General features: G+C 54.2%; 1 protein-coding gene across 1 annotated transcript; it reads left to right on the top strand.

The window, feature by feature from the left end:
- Positions 1 to 1,039: 1,039 nt before the first annotated feature.
- Positions 1,040 to 21,591, top strand: ST3GAL2 (ST3 beta-galactoside alpha-2,3-sialyltransferase 2). The gene is made up of 7 exons (XM_075325326.1): positions 1,040 to 1,183; positions 10,286 to 10,862; positions 17,389 to 17,582; positions 17,841 to 18,020; positions 18,093 to 18,138; positions 20,462 to 20,581; positions 20,652 to 21,591. Exons 2-7 carry the CDS (start codon positions 10,521 to 10,523, stop codon positions 20,829 to 20,831), a joined length of 1,062 nt encoding a protein of 353 aa, XP_075181441.1. The 5' UTR covers positions 1,040 to 1,183; positions 10,286 to 10,520; the 3' UTR covers positions 20,832 to 21,591.
- Positions 21,592 to 21,719: the final 128 nt, after the last annotated feature.

Genomic DNA, 21,719 nt, shown 5'->3' with positions numbered 1-21,719 from the left:
TGGGGGTTTCCAGTGTATATGGGGGTGGGTCCGGTGTGGGGGGCTCCAGTGTATATGGGGGTGGGTCCGGTGTGGGGGGCTCCGGGCTGTGGGGGTTTCCAGTGTATATGGGGGTGGGTCCGGTGTGGGGGTCTCCGGGCTGTAGGGGTCTCCAGTGTATATGGGGGGGTCCGGTGTGGGGGTCTCCAGTGTATATGGGAGGGGTCCCGGTGTGGGGGGTTCCGGGCTGTGGGGGTCTCCAGTGTATATGGGGGTGGGTCTGGTGTGAGGGGCTCCGGGCTGTGGGGGTTTCCAGTGTATATGGGGGTGGGTCCGGTGTGGGGGGCTCCGGGCTGTGGGGGTTTCCAGTGTATATGGGGGTGGGTCCGGTGTGGGGGGCTCCGGGCTGTGGGGGTCTCCAGTGTATATGGGGGTGGGTCCGGTGTGGGGGGCTCCGGGCTGTGGGGGTTTCCAGTGTATATGGGGGTGGGTCCGGTGTGGGGGGCTCCGGGCTGTGGGGGTCTCCAGTGTATATGGGGGGGTCCCGGTGTGGGGGGTTCTGGGCTGTGGAGGTTTCCAGTGTATATGGGGGGGTCCCGGTGTGGGGGGCTCCGGGCTGTGGGAGTTTCCAGTGGATATGGGGGTGGGTCCGGTGTGGGGGGCTCCGGGGGGCTCCAGTGTTTATGGGGGGTTCATGTGTGTGGGGGGCTCCAGTGTGTAGGCGGGGGGGATATCTCGGGGCTGTGCTGCTCGTCCTCTGCAGGCTCTGTCCCGGGATGAATGGACCAGCTGTGCTCCGCATTCTCCGCACCGGGTCCCGGTATATACAGAATCCCCTCACACTCACCCGCTTCTGGGAATTGTAGTTTGGACTTTCTCGGATAAAGTGGGATATAATAAAGACGCGGTCTGCAGCGAACTACAATAACCAGAATGCAGCGCGCAGCAGGACCCGCACTCCTCAGCCGGACATTTCGGGAGCTGTAGTTTTAGCTGAGCTCTACCTCATTGGTCACTGGTGGTTGTCAGGGGGACAGGACTACATTTCCCAGGTGCCCTGCGGTGCCGCGCCGCTCAGCGCTCAGAGGCTGTGGTGTGCGGCTGGATGGAGGGGGCTCGTGTGGTCCAGGGATGAGCCGGAGATGAGAGGCGGAGGGTCGGGGACAAAGGCCTGAGCGGCACCGGGAGGACGACGGCGGAGGCGGTATGTGCGGCTGTGTGTCTGAACGTAGCCCCATATTCCGTGTATCACCAATATATATATACTGTGCGCCCCCCATATATATATATATATATACACACTGTGCACCCCCCATATATATATATATATATATATATACACACACTGTGCACCCCTCATATATATATACTGTGCAACCCCCATATATATACTGTGCACCCCCCATATATATATACTGTGCAACCCCCATATATATACTGTGCACCCCCCATATATATATATACTGTGCACCCCCCATATATATATATATATACTGTGCACCCCCCATATATATACTGTGCACCCCCCATATATATATATACTGTGCACCCCCCATATATATATATACTGTGCACCCCCCATATATATATATATACTGTGCACCCCCCATATATATATATATATATATACTGTGCACCCCCATATATATATACTGCAACCCCCATATATATACTGTGCACCCCCCATATATATATATATACTGTGCACCCCCCATATATATATACTGTGCAACCCCCATATATATACTGTGCACCCCCCATATATATATATATACTGTGCACCCCCCATATATATATACTGCAACCCCCATATATATACTGTGCACCCCCCATATATATATATACTGTGCACCCCCCATATATATATATATACTGTGCACCCCCCATATATATATATACTGTGCACCCCCCATATATATATATACTGTGCACCCCCCATATATATATATATATACTGTGCACCCCCCATATATATATATATACTGTGCACCCCCCATATATATATATATACTGTGCACCCCCCATATATATATATATATATACTGTGCACCCCCCATATATATATACTGTGCACCCCCCATATATATATATACACTGTGCACCCCTCATATACTGTGCACCTTCCATATCCCATATATATATACTGTGCACCCCCCATATATTTACTGTGCACCCCATATATATATATATATATATAATACACACACACACGCTGTGCACCCCATATATATACTGTGTAACCCTCATATATACTGTTCCCTATATATATATAATATATATATATATACACTGTGCACCCCCATACATACTGTGTACATATATATATACCCTGTACCCCCATATATACTGTGTGTATGTATGTATGTATATATATATATATATATATATATATATTTGGGGGTACAGTGTGTGTATATATATATATATATATATACTGTACCCCCATGTATACTGTGTACCCCATGCACAGCTCTGGTATAATTTCACACTCCGCTGCACAATTGTCAGTTTTTCTCTATTTGTGAGTAAAATGTGAATTGTTGTTTATTCTATAATCTCCCGATCTCCAGCTATACATTGTGTATTTATTCTCTGAAGATGAGAAATGGTGACAATAACAGAACAATGCACACGAGGCACAGGCTGCACACGAGGCACAGGCTGCACACGAGGCACAGGCTGCACACGAGGCACAGGCTGCACACGAGGCACAGGCTGCACACGAGGCACAGGCTGCACACGAGGCACAGGAGGCACAGAATACACAGCGCTTTCACCTCAAATAATGCAACGAAAACAAGTTCCTCATCAATTACACAACAATATAATAATGTTTTACCTCCGGAAGATTCAGAAATCAATATTCTGTAGAATATCCATGATGTGTAATCCCAGCTTTCCTCCAGTCGTCACATGCCTTTTGGGTGACCTTATGCCCCTCCTGGTGCAGAAATGTAAGCAGTTCTTTGGTTGATGGCTTGTGACTATCCATCTTCCTCTTGATTAGATTCCAGAGGTTTTCAATGGGGTTCAGGTCTGGAGATTGGGCTGGCCATGACAGGGTATTGATGTGGTGATCCTTCATCCACACATTGATTGACCTAGCTGTGTGGCATGGCGCATGGTCCTCAGAGTTGGGGAACATTGCCTGAGCAGAAGGAAGCAACTGTTATTACAGGATAACCTTGTATGCGGCTTGATTCATACGTCCTTCACATTATTCCGTCCTCTCTATGGAGAGTCTCTGCATTATCCCGTCCTCTCTATGGAGAGTCTCTGCATTATCCCGTCCTCTCTATGGAGAGTCTCTGCATTATCCCGTCCTCTCTATGGAGAGTCTCCGCATTATCCCCTCCTCTCTATGGAGAGTCTCCGCATTATCCCCTCCTCTCTATGGAGAGTCTCCGCATTATCCCGTCCTCTCTATGGAGAGTCTCCGCATTATCCCGTCCTCTCTATGGAGAGTCTCCGCATTATCCCGTCCTCTCTATGGAGAGTCTCCGCATTATCCCGTCCTCTCTATGGAGAGTCTCCTCATTATCCCGTCCTCTCTATGGAGAGTCTCCGCATTATCCCCTCCTCTCTATGAAGAGTCTCCGCATTATCCCGTCCTCTCTATGGAGAGTCTCTGCATTATCCCGTCCTCTCTATGGAGAGTCTCTGCATTATCCCGTCCTCTCTATGGAGAGTCTCTGCATTATCCCGTCCTCTCTATGGAGAGTCTCTGCATTATCCCGTCCTCTCTATGGAGAGTCTCCGCATTATCCCCTCCTCTCTATGGAGAGTCTCCGCATTATCCCCTCCTCTCTATGGAGAGTCTCCGCATTATCCCCTCCTCTCTATGGAGAGTCTCCGCATTATCCCGTCCTCTCTATGGAGAGTCTCCCCATTATCCCCTCCTCTCTTGCATTTGTCTTTCGGGGTGACCAGCCTTCTTGGGGGACTTGAAAAAGTTTGTGATGTTGTAAAGATGCGATATTCTCAAAATCACAAACTTGGAACGACCAACTTCTCCTGCTATGGCTGATGAAGCCAAAGGGGTGACTATCTGGACAACCTGCTGCCGGAGGCTTTCAGTCACTTTGGAACGGCAAAGTCAGTGCAAACTGGAAAGTTATTCTGCCAGTTACATCGGGATTGTCAGATAATGAAGGACATTAGCACCAATAACCTGCAGTCCGGGTCCTCGAATTGTGATCCGGGTCCTCGAATTGTGATCCGGGTCCTCGAATTGTGATCCGTGTCCTCTAATTGTGATCCGGGTCTTTTATCTCAATTTCATTTTTATTATTTTATTATTTACTTTACAATAAATTCAATTTATGAAATAAGTGGAAAATCCTGCGAGTTTCCTCATGTGAGGAGATAATCACAGAGGACGACACAAGGAGTGCAGCATATAGGGAACTGGGGGGTGTTTAATATTCATCTCCAGGGTATATACGGAGGAAGTGTGTGTGTTTATTTATATATATATTTGACCTCTTGCTGATCGCGTACGCTTCCCCCGACACAGACATGAACAATCTATAATTTTTATGTTTCTTGTAACAGAGAATATCCAAAATAAAATCCTGAAAATCACATTATATAACTGCATTTACATTTTGCAGAGAGGAATAAGTATTGGATCCCTCTGGCAAACAAGACGTAATACTTGTTGGCCCCCAGCAGTCAGGCGGTTATAGTTGCTGATGAGGTTTGATGTCAGGAGGATTTTGCTCCTCTCCTCTTTGCAGATCATCTCTAAAGCTCCTCCATAGGTTTTCTATTGGGTTAAGGTCTGGAGACCGGCTAGGCCACTCCATGACCTTCATGTCCTTCTTTTTGAGCCACTCCTTGTTGCCTTGGCTGTATGTTTTGGGTCATTGTGGTGCTGGAAGACCCAGCCACTACCCATTTTTAATGTCCTGAGGGAGGGAAGGAGGTTGTCACTCAGGATTTTTTGGTACATGGCTCCATCCATTGTCCCATTGATGCGGTGAAGTAGTCATGTGCCCTTAGCAGACAAATACTCCCAAAACATAATGTTTCCCCCTCCATGCTTCCATGCTTGACAGTGGGGAGGGTGTTCTTTGGGTCATAGGCAGCATTTCTCTTCCTCCAAACACTGCACGGTGAGTTAAGGCCAAAGAGCTGAAGTTTTGTCTCATCTGATCCCAGCACCTTCCTCCAATCACTCTCAGAATCACCCAGGTGTTCAGTGGCAAACTTCAGACGGGCCGGCTGCCCGTGGGCCTTCTTCAGACGGGCCGGCTGCCCGTGGGCCTTCTTCAGACGGGCCGGCTGCCCGTGGGCCTTCTTCAGACGGGCCGGCTGCCCGTGGGCCTTCTTCAGACGGGCCGGCTGCCCGTGAACCTTCTTCAGACGGGCCGGCTGCCCGTGGGCCTTCTTCAGACGGGCCGGCTGCCCGTGGGCCTTCTTCAGACGGGCCGGCTGCCCGTGGGCCTTCTTCAGACGGGCCGGCTGCCCGTGGGCCTTCTTCAGACGGGCCGGCTGCCCGTGGGCCTTCTTCAGACGGGCCGGCTGCCCGTGGGCCTTCTTCAGACGGGCCGGCTGCCCGTGGGCCTTCTTCAGACGGGCCGGCTGCCCGTGGGCCTTCTTCAGACGGGCCGGCTGCCCGTGGGCCTTCTTCAGACGGGCCGGCTGCCCGTGGGCCTTCTTCAGACGGGCCGGCTGCCCGTGGGCCTTCTTGAGCACTGGGACTTTGCGGGCACTATTGCGGTGTAATGTGTTACCAGTGGTTTTCTTGGTGACAGTGGTCCCAGCTGCTTTGAGCTCAGTAACAAGTTCCCCCTGTGTAGTTTTCGGTTGATCTCTCACCTTCCTCATGACCCTGGAGACCCAGGTAAGATTTTGCATGGTGCTCCAGATCAATGTGGATTGGCGCTCATTTTGTGTTTCTTCCATTTTCTTACTATTGCCCCAGCAGTGTCTCCTCACCCAGCGTCTTACTTATGGTTTTGTAGCCCATTCCAGCCTTGTGCAGGTCTATGGTTGTCACGAACCACCGGGGGGGTCACTCAGAAATCCCCCGCGCTGGCTACCAGTACGTCACAATCGGGGGGTAACAAGTGGGGGTCACCCCTCCTTTTTACCTCCCGACCGACAGACAGAGCACGTGACGCGCTCTCTAGCGCCCCTCTTATAGTCAGGCCAATTATGGAATTGCCCGACAATAAGCAAGGAGGCCGCTATACTACTTATGCCGATTATTGAAGGGTCCCCGGTGAGAGTAGGGTATATATTCCCCCGACCTCCGCGGGCGGAATATATAAAATCTTCCCGAATCTCACTGGCCGCCCCACAATGATCCTTGGCACAACTCGCTGCCACCAACCGATTTACGGTAACTATTAGCCGAACACACAGACGTGGGATTCAAGATCGAGATAACAGAACAGCCCAAGATTAATTATATAATTTAATCAGCCTAAAGCACACTAGAAACTACAATATATACAATAGGGGATCTACAGAATATACATATGTCAGAGCACATTTACAATAAAGTATGGTTTACAAACAGGCATACACAGTTCCAGCAGTTACCTTGTGCGTCTGGCCACAGGGGGGCGCCGTGGACCAGGTTTCCAGGATCTCCCTCACAGGTCTTCCCTGACCAGACCCCTGAGCAAAAGAACCCTGGAAAATGGCCAAATTGGGGTTATCAACCTGGGCAAATCCAGGTCCCCTCCTACCTTAGTGACCTCAGAGGGAGCACTGCTCCACCCCTGGCTGGAGTTATGGACAATATCCACAACAGGGAATATGGGCCATAACTTTGCCTGGGAGCGTCGTAGGCGGACGCCAACGCTCTCATTGTGACAGTTATGAATTTAGCTACAGAACGAGAGGACTCATGACTTGTCTACTAGTTCCCCATTGGCTGATATCACGCCTGGGGTACTTCCCAATGTCCTACTCCCATAAAAAAGGTGCACCAGCATCGTCCGCATGCGGAGACACCATTTTTATGGTTGCCATATTTATCGGAAATATGGCTTGCGAGATATGAACCATATTTTACTGGAGTCGTTCTGTCTGGATACTTCCAAGCTTGCTAATTAGATAGCAGCCCCTACCACAGGGTCACGGCAGGGAGTCATCCTGTCTCCACTATTCCCAGATCATCTAATCTCCATATCACAGGAGATGGCCATGGGATGTGTTGCTAGGATGTGACACCTTCCCAGATGCTGGACATCTGAGAACAAGAAGGGAGGGGGCACTGCCATGGAGTGATGAGAGCGATTATGACTGGAAATCATAATTCCTCTTCATATCCCAGGATTTTCCTCACACCTCCCCCCTTTTGAGGGCGCTAGGGGGCAGCACACTCCGGTGTTCCCCCGTGCGCCCGTCCGCGACCTCTCCTTGTCGGGACAGCCTGTCTGCGTTACCGTGGTCACGGCCCCTTTTGTGGCGAATGGTGAAGTGGTATTGCTGGAGCGCAAGGCTCCATCGCAACAACCTGCCATTTGTCCCAGAGACGGTGTGCAACCAGCTGAGGGGATTGTGGTCCGTCTCCACGATGAAGTGGCGCCCGTATAGATAGGGTTGCAGACGCTGCAGGGCCCACACTATGGCCAGGCATTCCTTTTCCATCGTGGAATAGGCCACTTCCCTCGGTAACAGCTTCCTGCTCAGGTACAAGACTGGGTGCTCTTGGCTCGCAGGGTCCACCTGGCTGAGCACCGCACCGAGGCCGAAGTCACTGGCGTCGGTCTGTACTACAAACGGCCGCGTGAAGTCGGCTGCCTGTAGCACGGGCGGGCTGGACAGGGCGTCCTTTAGGGCCCGGAAGGCTGTCTCGCAGTCCATTGTCCAATCGACTGCAGAGGGCAGCTTCTTCTTGGTGAGGTCCGTCAAGGGCTTTGCCAGGCTACTATAGCGTGGAACAAACCTCCTATAGTACCCGGCGGTCCCTAGGAAGGACATCACCTGCTTCTTGGTCCTGGGGGTGGGCCAGGATGCGATGGCTTCCACTTTCTCAGGCTCGGGCTTCAGTGTTCTCCCACCTACCCGGTGACCGAGGTACTGGACCTCGCTCATGGCCAGCTGACACTTTCCCGGCTTGATGGTCAAACCTGCCTGGTGGATCTGCCTAAGCACCTGTGCTAGATGCTCTAGGTGATCTTCCCAGGTGGGACTGAAGACGGCAATGTCATCCAGGTACGCGGCCACGTACCCTTCAAGTCCCGTGAGCAGGGTGTTGACCATCCGCTGGAAAGTGGCAGGGGCATTCCTCATCCCGAATGGCATCACCGTGGACTCGTACAGTCCAAATGGGGTAATAAAGGCAGAGCGTTCCCTGGCCTTGCGAGTCAGGGGGATCTGCCAATATCCCCGGCTCAGATCCATGATGGTCAGGTACTGAGCCCCGGCCAACTGATCGAGCTGGTCATCGATGCATGGCATTGGGTACGCATCGGCGACCGTGACAGCATTGAGCCCCCTGTAGTCCACGCAGGGTCTTCTCCATTCCAGGTTTGTGCAGGTCTATGGTCTTCTCCATTCCAGCCTTGTGCAGGTCTATGGTCTTCTCCATTCCAGCCTTGTGCAGGTCTATGGTCTTCTCCATTCCAGCCTTGTGCTGGTCTATGGTCATCTCCATTCCAGCCTTGTGCTGGTCTATGGTCTTCTCCATTCCAGCCTTGTGCAGGTCTATGGTCTTCTCCATTCCAGCCTTGTGCAGGTCTATGGTCTTCTCCATTCCAGCCTTGTGCAAGTCTATGGTCTTCTCCATTCCAGCCTTGTGCAGGTCTATGGTCTTCTCCATTCCAGCCTTGTGCAGGTCTATGGTCTTCTCCATTCCAGCCTTGTGCAGGTCTATGGTCTTCTCCATTCCAGCCTTGTGCAGGTCTATGGTCTTCTCCATTCCAGCCTTGTGCAGGTCTATGGTCTTCTCCATTCCAGCCTTGTGCAGGTCTATGGTCTTCTCCATTCCAGCCTTGTGCAGGTCTATGGTCTTGCCCCTGACTCTCTGGCCGCCCATGTTGTAGAGGTTAGTCTGATTAATAGTGTGTGGACAGGAGGCTTTATACAGGGGACAATGGAAGAGCCGTCTGTAATGCAGGGAACGAGGGGGTTAGGAGCGGCTAATGTCTGTAGCCAGAACTCTTAATGGTTGGTCGGGATCCAATACTTATTTCTCTCTGCAAAATGCAAATTTCTATAATTTATACAATGTGATTTTCTATCTCTCACTGTTACAATAAACCTGAGAACAATTGTAGAAAAAGGGTTTCTATACCGCGCCAATGATCACAAATCTGGAAGTCGGATTGATGTGGCTTTATTGTAGCATAGGTCTACGCGTTTCAGGAGCTCTGCTCCCTTCCTCAGGACCATAGAAAACATCATGGGATTTGATGTTGTTTCTATGGTCCTGAGGAAGGGAGCAGAGCTCCTGAAACGCGTAGACCTATGCTACAATAAAGCCACATCAATCCGACTTCCAGATTTGTGATCATTGGCGCGGTATAGAAACCCTTTTTCTACAATTGTTCTCTGTTATCAGCCGCTTTGGGTTGCCGCTGCCTGGATCCATTTGTAAATGCGAGTACAGTAGTTGTGACTGTCACAACTACAGTTGGTGAGTATAATTGCTCCCCTTGCCTATTGCCCTGTGCCTATAAGGGTAAGACCCTATTGCGCTTTATTCTCCACAGCTTTTCCTCTCTGTTACAATAAACCTAAAATTATAGACGGTTCATGTCTGTGTCTGTGGGAAAGCTACACGATCAGCAGGGATCCAATACTTATTTCCTTCACTGTATATATACACACACTGTGTACCCCCCAAATATACAATGTGTACCCCTCCCTGTAGGGCAGATGTTTGGGGGCCGCGCTGGCAGAGCCCCCCGTATTCGGTGTCCCCCCCCCCCCCTCCTGTAGGGCAGATGTTTGGGGGCTGCGCTGGCAGAGCCCCCGGTTTTCTGTGCCCCCCTCTCCTGTAGGGCAGATGTTTGGGGGCTGCGCTTGCAGAGCCCCCCGTGTTCTGTGCCCCCCTCTCCTCTAGGGCAGATGTTCTGTGCCCCCCCTCCTGTAGGGCAGATGTTTGGGGGCTGCGCAGGCAGAGCCCCCGGTTTTCTGTGCCCCCCTCTCCTGTAGGGCAGATGTTTGGGGGCTGCGGTGGCGGAGCGGCCGGTATTACTGTGCAGGATTAGGAGTCTCGTGGCCTCATTATCGCTCAGCAGGAGGCTGTCCGGCCTCCCTGGCTCCGGCTGCAGTGCAGGAGGGGTGGGCTCTGCGGGGGACAGGAGGTGGTCCGCACTCAGCTCTGTTCTCCCCTCTGCAGGTGACGTGGGATGTGACGCTCGGTGTGCGGCGTGGTGCCGGCAGTGTGGACACTTCATGGAGGAGGGGCAGCCGGAGGTGAGTGTGCGCACCCCCTGCCTCCGGGGCTCCTAGCTGACGCTCGCTCCTCTGGCCTCCGGTCCTTCTCCTGCGCGGTGCCAGCAGCTCCTAGGTGCGCCGGGGTGGAGGCCCATGCTGTGCAGCGCTGCGACTCCAGCTCCCCGCGGAGAGGCAGGATGAAGTGCTCCCTGCGCCTCTGGCTCCTCAGCACCTCCGTCCTGCTCTTCATCATGTCCCTCCTCTTCACTTTCTCTCACAATGGGACGGAGACCCCGCTCTACTCAGAGCTGGGGGGATGGGCATCTGCAGAGGGGCACCCAGTCCGGCTCGTGCCAGGTTACCCCGGGGTGAGGCATCGGCCCCATCCACCATCAATCTCCAAGGACTGCGCCTGTCGCCACTGCCTGCGCCAACCTGGGGACTCCGTCTGGTTCGACGCTCACTACGATGCGGCCATCTCCCCTGTGTGGACCCTGGAGAACCGGGAGCTGCCGGCAGACGTCCAGCACTGGTGGATGGTGAGTAAAGACCCCGCAAAATGCCCATCCCCAGCGGCCACTCACTCACATACCGCTATGCTGTACAAAATCACTGCTCCTGTACACAAATAAGGTCCAGTCTGCAGCCACCACTAGGGGGAGCTCCCTGTATACAGAGATACATAAGATCCTATCTGCAGCCACCACTAGGGGGAGCTCCCTGTATACAGAGATACATAAGATCCTATCTGCAGCCACCACTAGGGGGAGCTCCCTGTATACAGAGATACATGATAAGATCCTGTCTGCAGCCACCACTAGGGGGAGCTCCCTGTATACAGAGATACATGATAAGATCCTGTCTGCAGTCACCACTAGGGAGAGCTCCCTGTATACAGAGATACATGATAAGATCCTGTCTGCAGTCACCACTAGGGGGAGCTCCCTGTATACAGAGATACATGATAAGCTCCTGTCTGCAGCCACCACTAGGGGGAGCTCCCTGTATACAGAGATACATAAGATCCTATCTGCAGCCACCACTAGGGGGAGCTCCCTGTATACAGAGATACATGATAAGATCTGTCTGCAGCCACCACTAGGGGGAGCTCCCTGTATACAGAGATACATGATAAGATCCTGTCTGCAGCCACCACTAGGGGGAGCTCCCTGTATACAGAGATACATGATAAGCTCCTGTCTGCAGCCACCACTAGGGGGAGCTCCCTGTATACAGAGATACATGATAAGACCCTCTCTGCAGTCAGCACTAGGGGGAGCTCCCTGTATACAGAGATACATGATAATATCCTGTCTGCAGCCACCACTAGGGGGAGCTCCCTGTATACAGATTTACATGATAAGATCCTGTCTGCAGCCACCACTAGGGGGAGCTCCCTGTATACAGAGATACATGATAAGATCCTGTCTACAGTCACCACTAGGGGGAGCTCCCTGTATACAGAGATACATAAGACCCTGTCTGCAGTCACCACTAGAGGGAGCTCCCTGTATACAGAGATACATGATAAGATTCTGTCTGCAGTCACCACTAGGGGGAGCTCCCTGTATACAGAGATACATGATAAGATCCTGTCTGCAGTCACCACTAGAGGGAGCTCCCTGTATACAGAGATACATGATAAGATCCTGTCTGCAGTCACCACTAGGGGGAGCTCCCTGTATACAGAGATACATGATGATAAGGTCCTATCTGCAGCCACCACTAGGGGGAGCTCCCTGTATACAGAGATACATGATAAGATCCTGTCTGCAGCCACCACTAGGGGGAGCTCCCTGTATACAGAGATACATGATAAGATTCTGTCTGCAGCCACCACTAGGGGGAGCTCCCTGTATACAGAGATACATAAGATCCTGTCTGCAGCCACCACTAGGGGGAGCTCCCTGTATACAGAGATACATGATAAGATCCTGTCTGCAGTCACCACTAGGGGGAGCTCCCTGTATACAGAGATACATAAGACCCTGTCTGCAGTCACCACTAGGGGGAGCTCCCTGTATACAGAGATACATAAGATCCTGTCTGCAGCCACCACTATGGGGAGCTCCCTGTATACAGAGATACATAAGATCCTGTCTGCAGCCACCACTAGGGGGAGCTCCCTGTATACGGAGATACATGATAAGATCCTGCCTGCAGTCACCACTAGGGGGAGCTCCCTGTATACAGAGATACATGATAAGATCCTGCCTGCAGCCACCACTAGGGGGAGCTCCCTGTATACAGAGATACATGATAAGATCCTGTCTGCAGCCACCACTAGGGGGAGCTCCCTGTATACAGAGATACATGATAAGATCCTGTATACAGCCACCACTAGGGGGAGCTCCCTATATACAGAGATACATGATAAGATCCTGTCTGCAGCCACCACTATGGGGAGCTCCCTGTATACAGAGATACATGATAAGATCCTGTCTGCAGCCACCACTAGGGGGAGCTCCCTGTATATAGAGATACATGATAAGATCCTGTCTGCAGCCACCACTAGGGGGAGCTCCCTGTATACAGAGATACATAAGATCCTGTCTGCAGCCACCACTAGGGGGAGCTCCCTGTATACAGAGATACATGATAAGATCCTGTCTGCAGCCACCACTAGGGGGAGCTCCCTGTATACAGAGATACATGATAAGATCCTGTCTGCAGTCACCACTAGGGGGAGCTCCCTGTATACAGGGATACATGATAAGATCCTGTCTGCAGTCACCACTAGGGGGAGCTCCCTGTATACAGAGATACATAAGATCCTGTCTGCAGCCACCACTAGGGGGAGCTCCCTGTATACATAGATACATGATAAGATCCTGTCTGCAGCCACCACTAGGGGGAGCTCCCTGTATACAGAGATACACATAAGATCCTGTCTGCAGCTACCACTAGGGGGAGCTCCCTGTATACAGAGATACATGATAAGATCCTGTCTGCAGCCACCACTAGGGGGAGCTCCCTGTATACAGAGATACATGATAAGATCCTGTCTGCAGCCACCACTAGGGGGAGCTCCCTGTATACAGAGATACATGATAAGATCCTGTCTGCAGTCACCACTAGGGGGAGCTCCCTGTATACAGAGATACATGATAAGATCATGTCTGCAGCCACCACTAGGGGGAGCTCCCTGTATACAGAGATACATGATAAGATACTGTCTGCAGCCACCACTAGGGGGAGCTCCCTGTATACAGAGATACATGATAAGATCCTGCCTGCAGCCACCATTAGGGGGAGCTCCCTGTATACAGAGATACATGATAAGATCCTGACTGCAGTCACCACTAGGGGGAGCTCCCTGTATACAGAGATACATGATAAGATCCTGTCTGCAGTCACCACTAGAGGGAGCTCCCTGTATACAGAGATACATGATAAGATCCTGTCTGCAGTCACCACTAGGGGGAGCTCCCTGTATACAGAGATACATGATGATAAGGTCCTATCTGCAGCCACCACTAGGGGGAGCTCCCTGTATACAGAGATACATGATAAGATCCTGTCTGCAGCCACCACTAGGGGGAGCTCCCTGTATACAGAGATACATGATAAGATTCTGTCTGCAGCCACCACTAGGGGGAGCTCCCTGTATACAGAGATACATAAGATCCTGTCTGCAGCCACCACTAGGGGGAGCTCCCTGTATACAGAGATACATGATAAGATCCTGCCTGCAGTCACCACTAGGGGGAGCTCCCTGTATACAGAGATACATGATAAGATCCTGCCTGCAGCCACCACTAGGGGGAGCTCCCTGTATACAGAGATACATGATAAGATCCTGTCTGCAGCCACCACTAGGGGGAGCTCCCTGTATACAGAGATACATGATAAGATCCTGTATACAGCCACCACTAGGGGGAGCTCCCTATATACAGAGATACATGATAAGATCCTGTCTGCAGCCACCACTAGGGGGAGCTCCCTGTATACAGAGATACATGATAAGATCCTGTCTGCAGCCACCACTAGGGGGAGCTCCCTGTATACAGAGATACATGATAAGATCCTGTCTGCAGACACCACTAGGGGGAGCTCCCTGTATACAGAGATACATGATAAGATCCTGTCTGCAGACACCACTAGGGGGAGCTCCCTGTATACAGAGATACATGATAAGATCCTGTCTACAGCCACCACTAGGGGGAGCTCCCTGTATACAGAGATACATGATAAGATCCTGTCTGCAGTCACCACTAGGGGGAGCTCCCTGTATACAGAGACACATGATAGGATCGTGTCTGCAGCCACCACTAGGGGGAGCTTCCTGTATACAGATACATAAGATCCTGTCTGCAGCCACCACTAGGGGGAGCTCCCTGTATACAGAGATACATGATAAGCTCCTGTCTGCAGCCACCACTAGGGGGAGCTCCCTGTATACAGAGATACATGATAAGATCCTGTCTGCAGACACCACTAGGGGGAGCTCCCTGTATACAGAGATACATGATAAGATCCTGTCTGCAGCCACCACTAGGGGGAGCCCCTGTATACAGAGATACATGATAAGATCCTGTCTGCAGCCACCACTAGGGGGAGCTCCCTGTATACAGAGATACATGATAAGATCCTGTCTGCAGCCACCACTAGGGGGAGCTCCCTGTATACAGAGATACATGATAAGATCCTGTCTGCAGCCACCACTAGAGGGAGCTCCCTGTATACAGAGATACATGATAAGATCCTGTCTGCAGTCACCACTAGGGGGAGCTCCCTGTATACAGAGATACATGATAAGATCCTGTCTGCAGCCACCACTAGGGGGAGCTCCCTGTATACAGAGATACATGATAAGATCCTGTCTGCAGTCACCACTAGGGGGAGCTCCCTGTATACAGGGATACATGATAAGATCCTGTCTGCAGTCACCACTAGGGGGAGCTCCCTGTATACAGAGATACATAAGATCCTGTCTGCAGCCACCACTAGGGGGAGCTCCCTGTATACATAGATACATGATAAGATCCTGTCTGCAGCCACCACTAGGGGGAGCTCCCTGTATACAGAGATACACATAAGATCCTGTCTGCAGCTACCACTAGGGGGAGCTCCCTGTATACAGAGATACATGATAAGATCCTGCCTGCAGTCACCACTAGAGGGAGCTCCCTGTATACAGAGATACATGATAAGATCCTGTCTGCAGTCACCACTAGGGGGAGCTCCCTGTATACAGAGATACATGATAAGACCCTGTCTGCAGCCACCACTAGGGGGAGCTCCCTGTATACAGAGATACATGATAAGATCCTGTCTGCAGCCACCACTAGGGGGAGCTCCCTGTATACAGAGATACATGATAAGATCCTGCCTGCAGTCACCACTAGGGGGAGCTCCCTGTATACAGAGATACATGATAAGATCCTGCCTGCAGCCACCACTAGGGGGAGCTCCCTGTATACAGAGATACATGATAAGATCCTGTCTGCAGCCACCACTAGGGGGAGCTCCCTGTATACAGAGATACATGATAAGATCCTGTCTGCAGCCACCACTAGGGGGAGCTCCCTGTATACAGAGATACATGATAAGATCCTGTCTGCAGCCACCACTAGGGGGAGCTCCCTGTATACAGAGATACATGATAAGATTCTGTCTACAGTCACCACTAGAGGGAGCTCCCTGTATACATAGATACATGATAAGATCCTGTCTGCAGCCACCACTAGGGGGAGCTCCCTGTATACAGAGATACATGATAAGATTCTGTCTACAGTCACCACTAGGGGGAGCTCCCTGTATACAGAGATACATGATAAGATCCTGTCTGCAGCCACCACTAGGGGGAGCTCCATGTATACAGAGATACATGATAAGATCCTGTCTGCAGCCTCCACTAGGGGGAGCTCCCTGTATACAGAGATACATGATAAGATCCTGTCTGCAGTCACCACTAGGGGGAGCTCCCTGTATACAGAGATACATGGTAAGATCCTGTCTGCAGCCACCACTAGAGGGAGCTCCCTGTATACAGAGATACATGATAAGATCCTGTCTGCAGCCACCACTAGAGGGAGCTCCCTGTATACAGAGATACATGATAAGATCCTGTCTGCAGCCACCACTAGAGGGAGCTCCCTGTATACAGAGATACATGATAAGATCCTGTCTGCAGTCACCACTAGGGGGAGCTCCCTGTATACAGAGATACATGGTAAGATCCTGTCTGCAGCCACCACTAGAGGGAGCTCCCTGTATACAGAGATACATGATAAGATCCTGTCTGCAGTCACCACTAGAGGGAGCTCCCTGTATACATAGATACATGATAAGATCCTGTCTGCAGCCACCACTAGGGGGAGCTCCATGTATACAGAGATACATGATAAGATCCTGTCTGCAGCCTCCACTAGGGGGAGCTCCCTGTATACAGAGATACATGATAAGATCCTGTCTGCAGCCTCCACTAGGGGGAGCTCCCTGTATACAGAGATACATGATAAGATCCTGTCTGCAGCCACCACTAGGGGGAGCTCCCTGTATACAGAGATACATGATAAGATCCTGTCTGCAGCCTCCACTAGGGGGAGCTCCCTGTATACAGAGATACATGATAAGATCCTGTCTGCAGCCACCACTAGGGGGAGCTCCCTGTATACAGAGATACATGATAAGATCCTGTCTGCAGCCACCACTAGGGGGAGCTCCCTGTATACAGAGGTACATGATAAGATCCTGTCTGCAGCCACCACTAGGGGGAGCTCCCTGTATACAGAGATACATAAGATCCTGTCTGCAGCCACCACTAGGGGGAGCTCCCTGTATACAGAGATACATGATAACATCCTGTCTGCAGCCACCACTAGGGGGAGCTCCCTGTATACAGAGATACATGATAAGATCCTGTCTGCAGCCACCACTAGGGGGAGATCCCTGTATACAGAGATACATGATAAGATCCTGTCTGCAGCCTCCACTAGGGGGAGCTCCCTGTGTACAATCACCCTTTCGTCCCGTGTGACGTCTGTTTTCTGGGACTTGTGGTACATCCGCTGTGAGTTACCGGCAGTGTTGTTGCTTTTCTCCATGGTTTGTGCCGCGCAGATGCTGCAGCCTCAGTTCCGGTCGCACAACACCCTGGAGATCCTCACTCAGCTCTTCCAGATCATTCCGGGGCAGAACCCGTACAGGCCGCAGGACCCCCTCCTCTGCCAACGCTGCGCTGTGGTTGGAAACTCTGGGAACCTGCGAGGGTCCGGCTACGGGAAAGACATTGACAGCCACAACTTTATCATGAGGTAGGATGGGGTATGTGACCCGGCCCCCCACCCAAATATAATTAAGCCCCCAGCTGATATTCACGATTAGGTGTGGAGCTACTGGACTGAGATATGAGATGTGGCTGATAACAGGGAGTAGTAGATTGTACTCGCCAGTCTCCTCCCCCAGCTGTAATGGCTGATAACAGGGAGCAGTAGCCAGTATATGTAGGCTCTATGGTGGGCTCTTGGGCTCCTCTCTGTAGGGGGCGCTCTCACCCTCCTCTGACCCGGCAGGATGAACCAGGCCCCGACGCTCGGCTATGAGGGGGACGTCGGCTCCCGGACCTCCCACCACTTTATGTACCCGGAAAGTGCCAAGAATCTCCCGGCCAACGTCAGCTTCGTGCTGGTCCCCTTCAAGGCGCTGGACCTGCTGTGGATCACCAGCGCGCTCTCCTCCGGGCAGATTCGCTTGTAAGTGCCGGGGATCGGGGGGTCCGAGCCGCCACTGATCTCATCACTGACCACTCCCATCTCTCCTCACAGCACGTACGCTCCGGTGAAGGCCTTCCTACGGGTGGACAAGGACAAGGTGAGGACATCGCCACATGGCGCAGCCGGGACAGGGAGTGTGGGCCTGAGAGCGCAGAGCGGAGCCAGGACAGGGAGTGCGGGCCTGAGAGCGCAGAGCGGAGCCGGGACAGGGAGTGCGGAGCCTGAGAGCGCAGGGCGGAGCCGGGACAGGGAGCGCGGGGCCTGAGAGCGCAGGGCGGAGCCGGAACAGGGAGTGCGGGCCTGAGAGCGCAGAGCGGAGCCAGGACAGGGAGTGCGGGCCTGAGAGCGCAGAGCGGAGCCGGGACAGGGAGTGCGAGCCTGAGAGCGCAGAGCGGAGCCAGGACAGGGAGTGCGGGCCTGAGAGCGCAGAGCGGAGCCGGGACAGGGAGTGCGGGGCCTGAGCGCAGAGCGGAGCCGGGACAGGGAGTGTGGGGCCTGAGCGCAGAGCGGAGCTGGGACAGGGAGCGCGGGGCCTGAGACCGCAGAGCGGAGCCGGGACAGGGAGCGCGGGGCCTGAGACCGCAGAGCGCAGCCGGGACAGGGAGTGTGGGCCTGAGAGCGCAGAGCGGAGCCAGGACAGGGAGTGCGGGCCTGAGAGCGCAGAGCGGAGCCGGGACAGGGAGTGCGGAGCCTGAGAGCGCAGGGCGGAGCCGGGACAGGGAGCGCGGGGCCTGAGAGCGCAGAGCGGAGCCGGAACAGGGAGTGCGGGCCTGAGAGCGCAGAGCGGAGCCGGGACAGGGAGTGCGGGGCCTGAGCGCAGAGCGGAGCCGGGACAGGGAGTGTGGGGCCTGAGCGCAGAGCGGAGCTGGGACAGGGAGCGCGGGGCCTGAGACCGCAGGGCGGAGCCGGGACAGGGAGCGCGGGGCCTGAGACCGCAGAGCGGAGCCGGGACAGGGAGTGCGGGGCCTGAGACCGCAGAGCGGAGCCGGGACAGGGAGTGCGGGGCCTGAGACCGCAGAGCGGAGCCGGGACAGGGAGTGCGGGGCCTGAGACCGCAGAGCGGAGCCGGGACAGGGAGTGCGGGGCCTGAGACCGCAGAGCGGAGCCGGGACAGGGAGTGCGGGGCCTGAGACCGCAGAGCGGAGCCGGGACAGGGAGTGCGGGGCCTGAGACCGCAGAGCGGAGCCGGGACAGGGAGTGCGGGGCCTGAGACCGCAGAGCGGAGCCGGGACAGGGAGTGCGGGGCCTGAGACCGCAGAGCGGAGCCGGGACAGGGAGTGCGGGGCCTGAGACCGCAGAGCGGAGCCGGGACAGGGAGTGCGGGGCCTGAGACCGCAGAGCGGAGCCGGGACAGGGAGTGCGGGGCCTGAGAGCGCAGAGCGAAGCCGGGACAGGGAGTGCGGGGCCTGAGAGCGCAGAGCGGAGCCGGGACAGGGAGTGCGGGGCCTGAGAGCGCAGAGCGGAGCCGGGACAGGGAGTGCGGGGCCTGAGAGCGCAGAGCGGAGCCGGGACAGGGAGTGCGGGGCCTGAGAGCGCAGAGCGGAGCCGGGACAGGGAGTGCGGGGCCTGAGAGCGCAGAGCGGAGCCGGGACAGGGAGTGCGGGGCCTGAGCGCAGAGCGGAGCCGGGACAGGGAGTGCGGGGCCTGAGAGCGCAGAGCGGAGCCGGGACAGGGAGTGCGGGGCCTGAGAGCGCAGAGCGGAGCCGGGACAGGGAGTGCGGGGCCTGAGAGCGCAGAGCGGAGCCGGGACAGGGAGTGCGGGGCCTGAGCGCGCAGAGCGGAGCCGGGACAGGGAGTGCGGGCCTGAGAGCGCAGGGCGGAGCTTAAAGTGGGCGGAACTGTGAGCAGGTTTGGGTGAGCAGAGCAAGCGAATGGAGGTGGAATTGGTGTGGCTGACAAGCAGGTTGGGGTGGGCGGGGCTAGCAAGAAGGTTGGAGTGGGGGAGAAACTGTAAGGAGTGGGGGCAGGGCTGAAGAGTGCTGGGGTGGGTGAGGCTGGTGAGCTGTGGGGGTGTGGCCGGCAAACTAAGGCAGGGCTGGTGAGCAGTGGGTGGGGCTGGGGAGAATGCTGGGGTGGGTGGGGCTGGGGAGAATGCTGCGGAGAATGCTGGGGTGGGCGGGGCTGGTGAGCAGTGGGAGTGGGGCCGGTGAGAATGCTGGGGTGGGTGGGGCTGGTGAGCAGTGGGCGGGGCTGGTGAGAATGCTGGGGTGGGTAGGGCTGGGGAGAATGCTGGGGGGGTGGGTGGGGCTGGTGAGCAGTGGGAGTGGGGCCGGTGAGAATGCTGGGGTGGGCGGGGCTGGTGAGAATGCTGGGGTGGGCGGGGCTGGTGAGAATGTTGGGGTGGGTGGGGCTGGTGAGTGCTGGGGTGGGCGGGGCTTTTGAGCCGTGTGGGGCGGGGCTGATGTTTGGCGTCTCTGCAGGTGCAGATCTACAATCCGGCCTTCTTTAAGTACATCCACGACCACTGGACGCAGCACCACGGCCGCTACCCGTCCACCGGCATGCTGGTCCTGTTCTTTGCGCTGCATGTGTGTGACGAGGTGAGTGTCGGCTGTGCCGTGACTCCGCCCTCTTGGTTGCCGGCAGTAACCTTCTTCTTGTTGTCCTCAGGTGAATGTTTTTGGCTTTGGCGCGGACGGTCGGGGTAACTGGCATCACTATTGGGAAAATAACCGCTACGCTGGAGAATTCCGGAAAACTGGAGTCCACGACGCCGACTTTGAGGCGCAGATCATTGACTCGCTCACCCGGGAGGGAAAGATCAGTGTGTATGGCGGCCGGGCCCTGTAAGCTCCGCCCACTGCTGAGCTCTGCCCCACTGCCAGGAAGCTCCGCCATGATTCTGGTTTGCTGCTCTGGAGTTTGACTTTCGCTGTGACTTGTGGCGCCGGGGTCGGATCCGTTACCTGAGCAGTATTGGGGTCTCTGCATGTCCCCCCTGACAGTCTCCGCCCTCTCCTGCCACTGAGCGGGGGCGGGGCTGTCACTGACAATCTGCCGGCCTGGTACAATCATTGCATCAGCCAATCATGTGGAGGCGTCTTCTGCTGCTCCCACCACTGGGGGGCGAGAGAGAGACTGCGGCCCCCCCGGTGGGATGTTCTGCCGGCATCACAGCTCCTCACAGTCTTCAAGATCTCTGCTTGCTGCTGTTGAATGGAGTGCGGCTAACACGCCACTGAGCGAGCAGGACGGGGCCAGAGGAGATGAGCGAATCTGTGACATTCACCCCTCCCTTCCCCCATCTCTCCGTTTTCCCCCTCTCCCGCCCTTTTTTTCGACTGCACATGGAGGTGACCATGGACTCGTGCTTTGGGGTTCTTCATACACGGCTGCTCTGATTGGTTTCTCTGGGTCACATGACCATGGATGTAGCGGCGCGGTGTGTGAATACAGTTCACAGTGTTTAGACTTTGTGTTTGATATCAAAGTGACTCTTGTGCCATTAACCCTTCAATTGCCTCATTGTGGCTCCTCAGGGGCGGGGCTTATCAGTATTATCAGCACTTTCATTATGAGAAGATTTGAAATAATAAAGAGGTATCCCCTCCCCCGCCTCCTGTGTGTCGTCCCACATCCGCTATACCGGGCCGGGGTAATCCAGCGGGCTCCAAACTGGTGGCCTCCTATTTCTTAGCTCCTGATTGGGTGATGGAGCTGATGGATTGGCTCCTGATT

Source organism: Anomaloglossus baeobatrachus, chromosome 10 (genome assembly GCF_048569485.1).
Source record: "Anomaloglossus baeobatrachus isolate aAnoBae1 chromosome 10, aAnoBae1.hap1, whole genome shotgun sequence".
NCBI classification, from domain to species: Eukaryota; Metazoa; Chordata; class Amphibia; order Anura; family Aromobatidae; genus Anomaloglossus; species Anomaloglossus baeobatrachus.
This window is presented reverse-complemented; position numbering and strand designations above follow the sequence as displayed.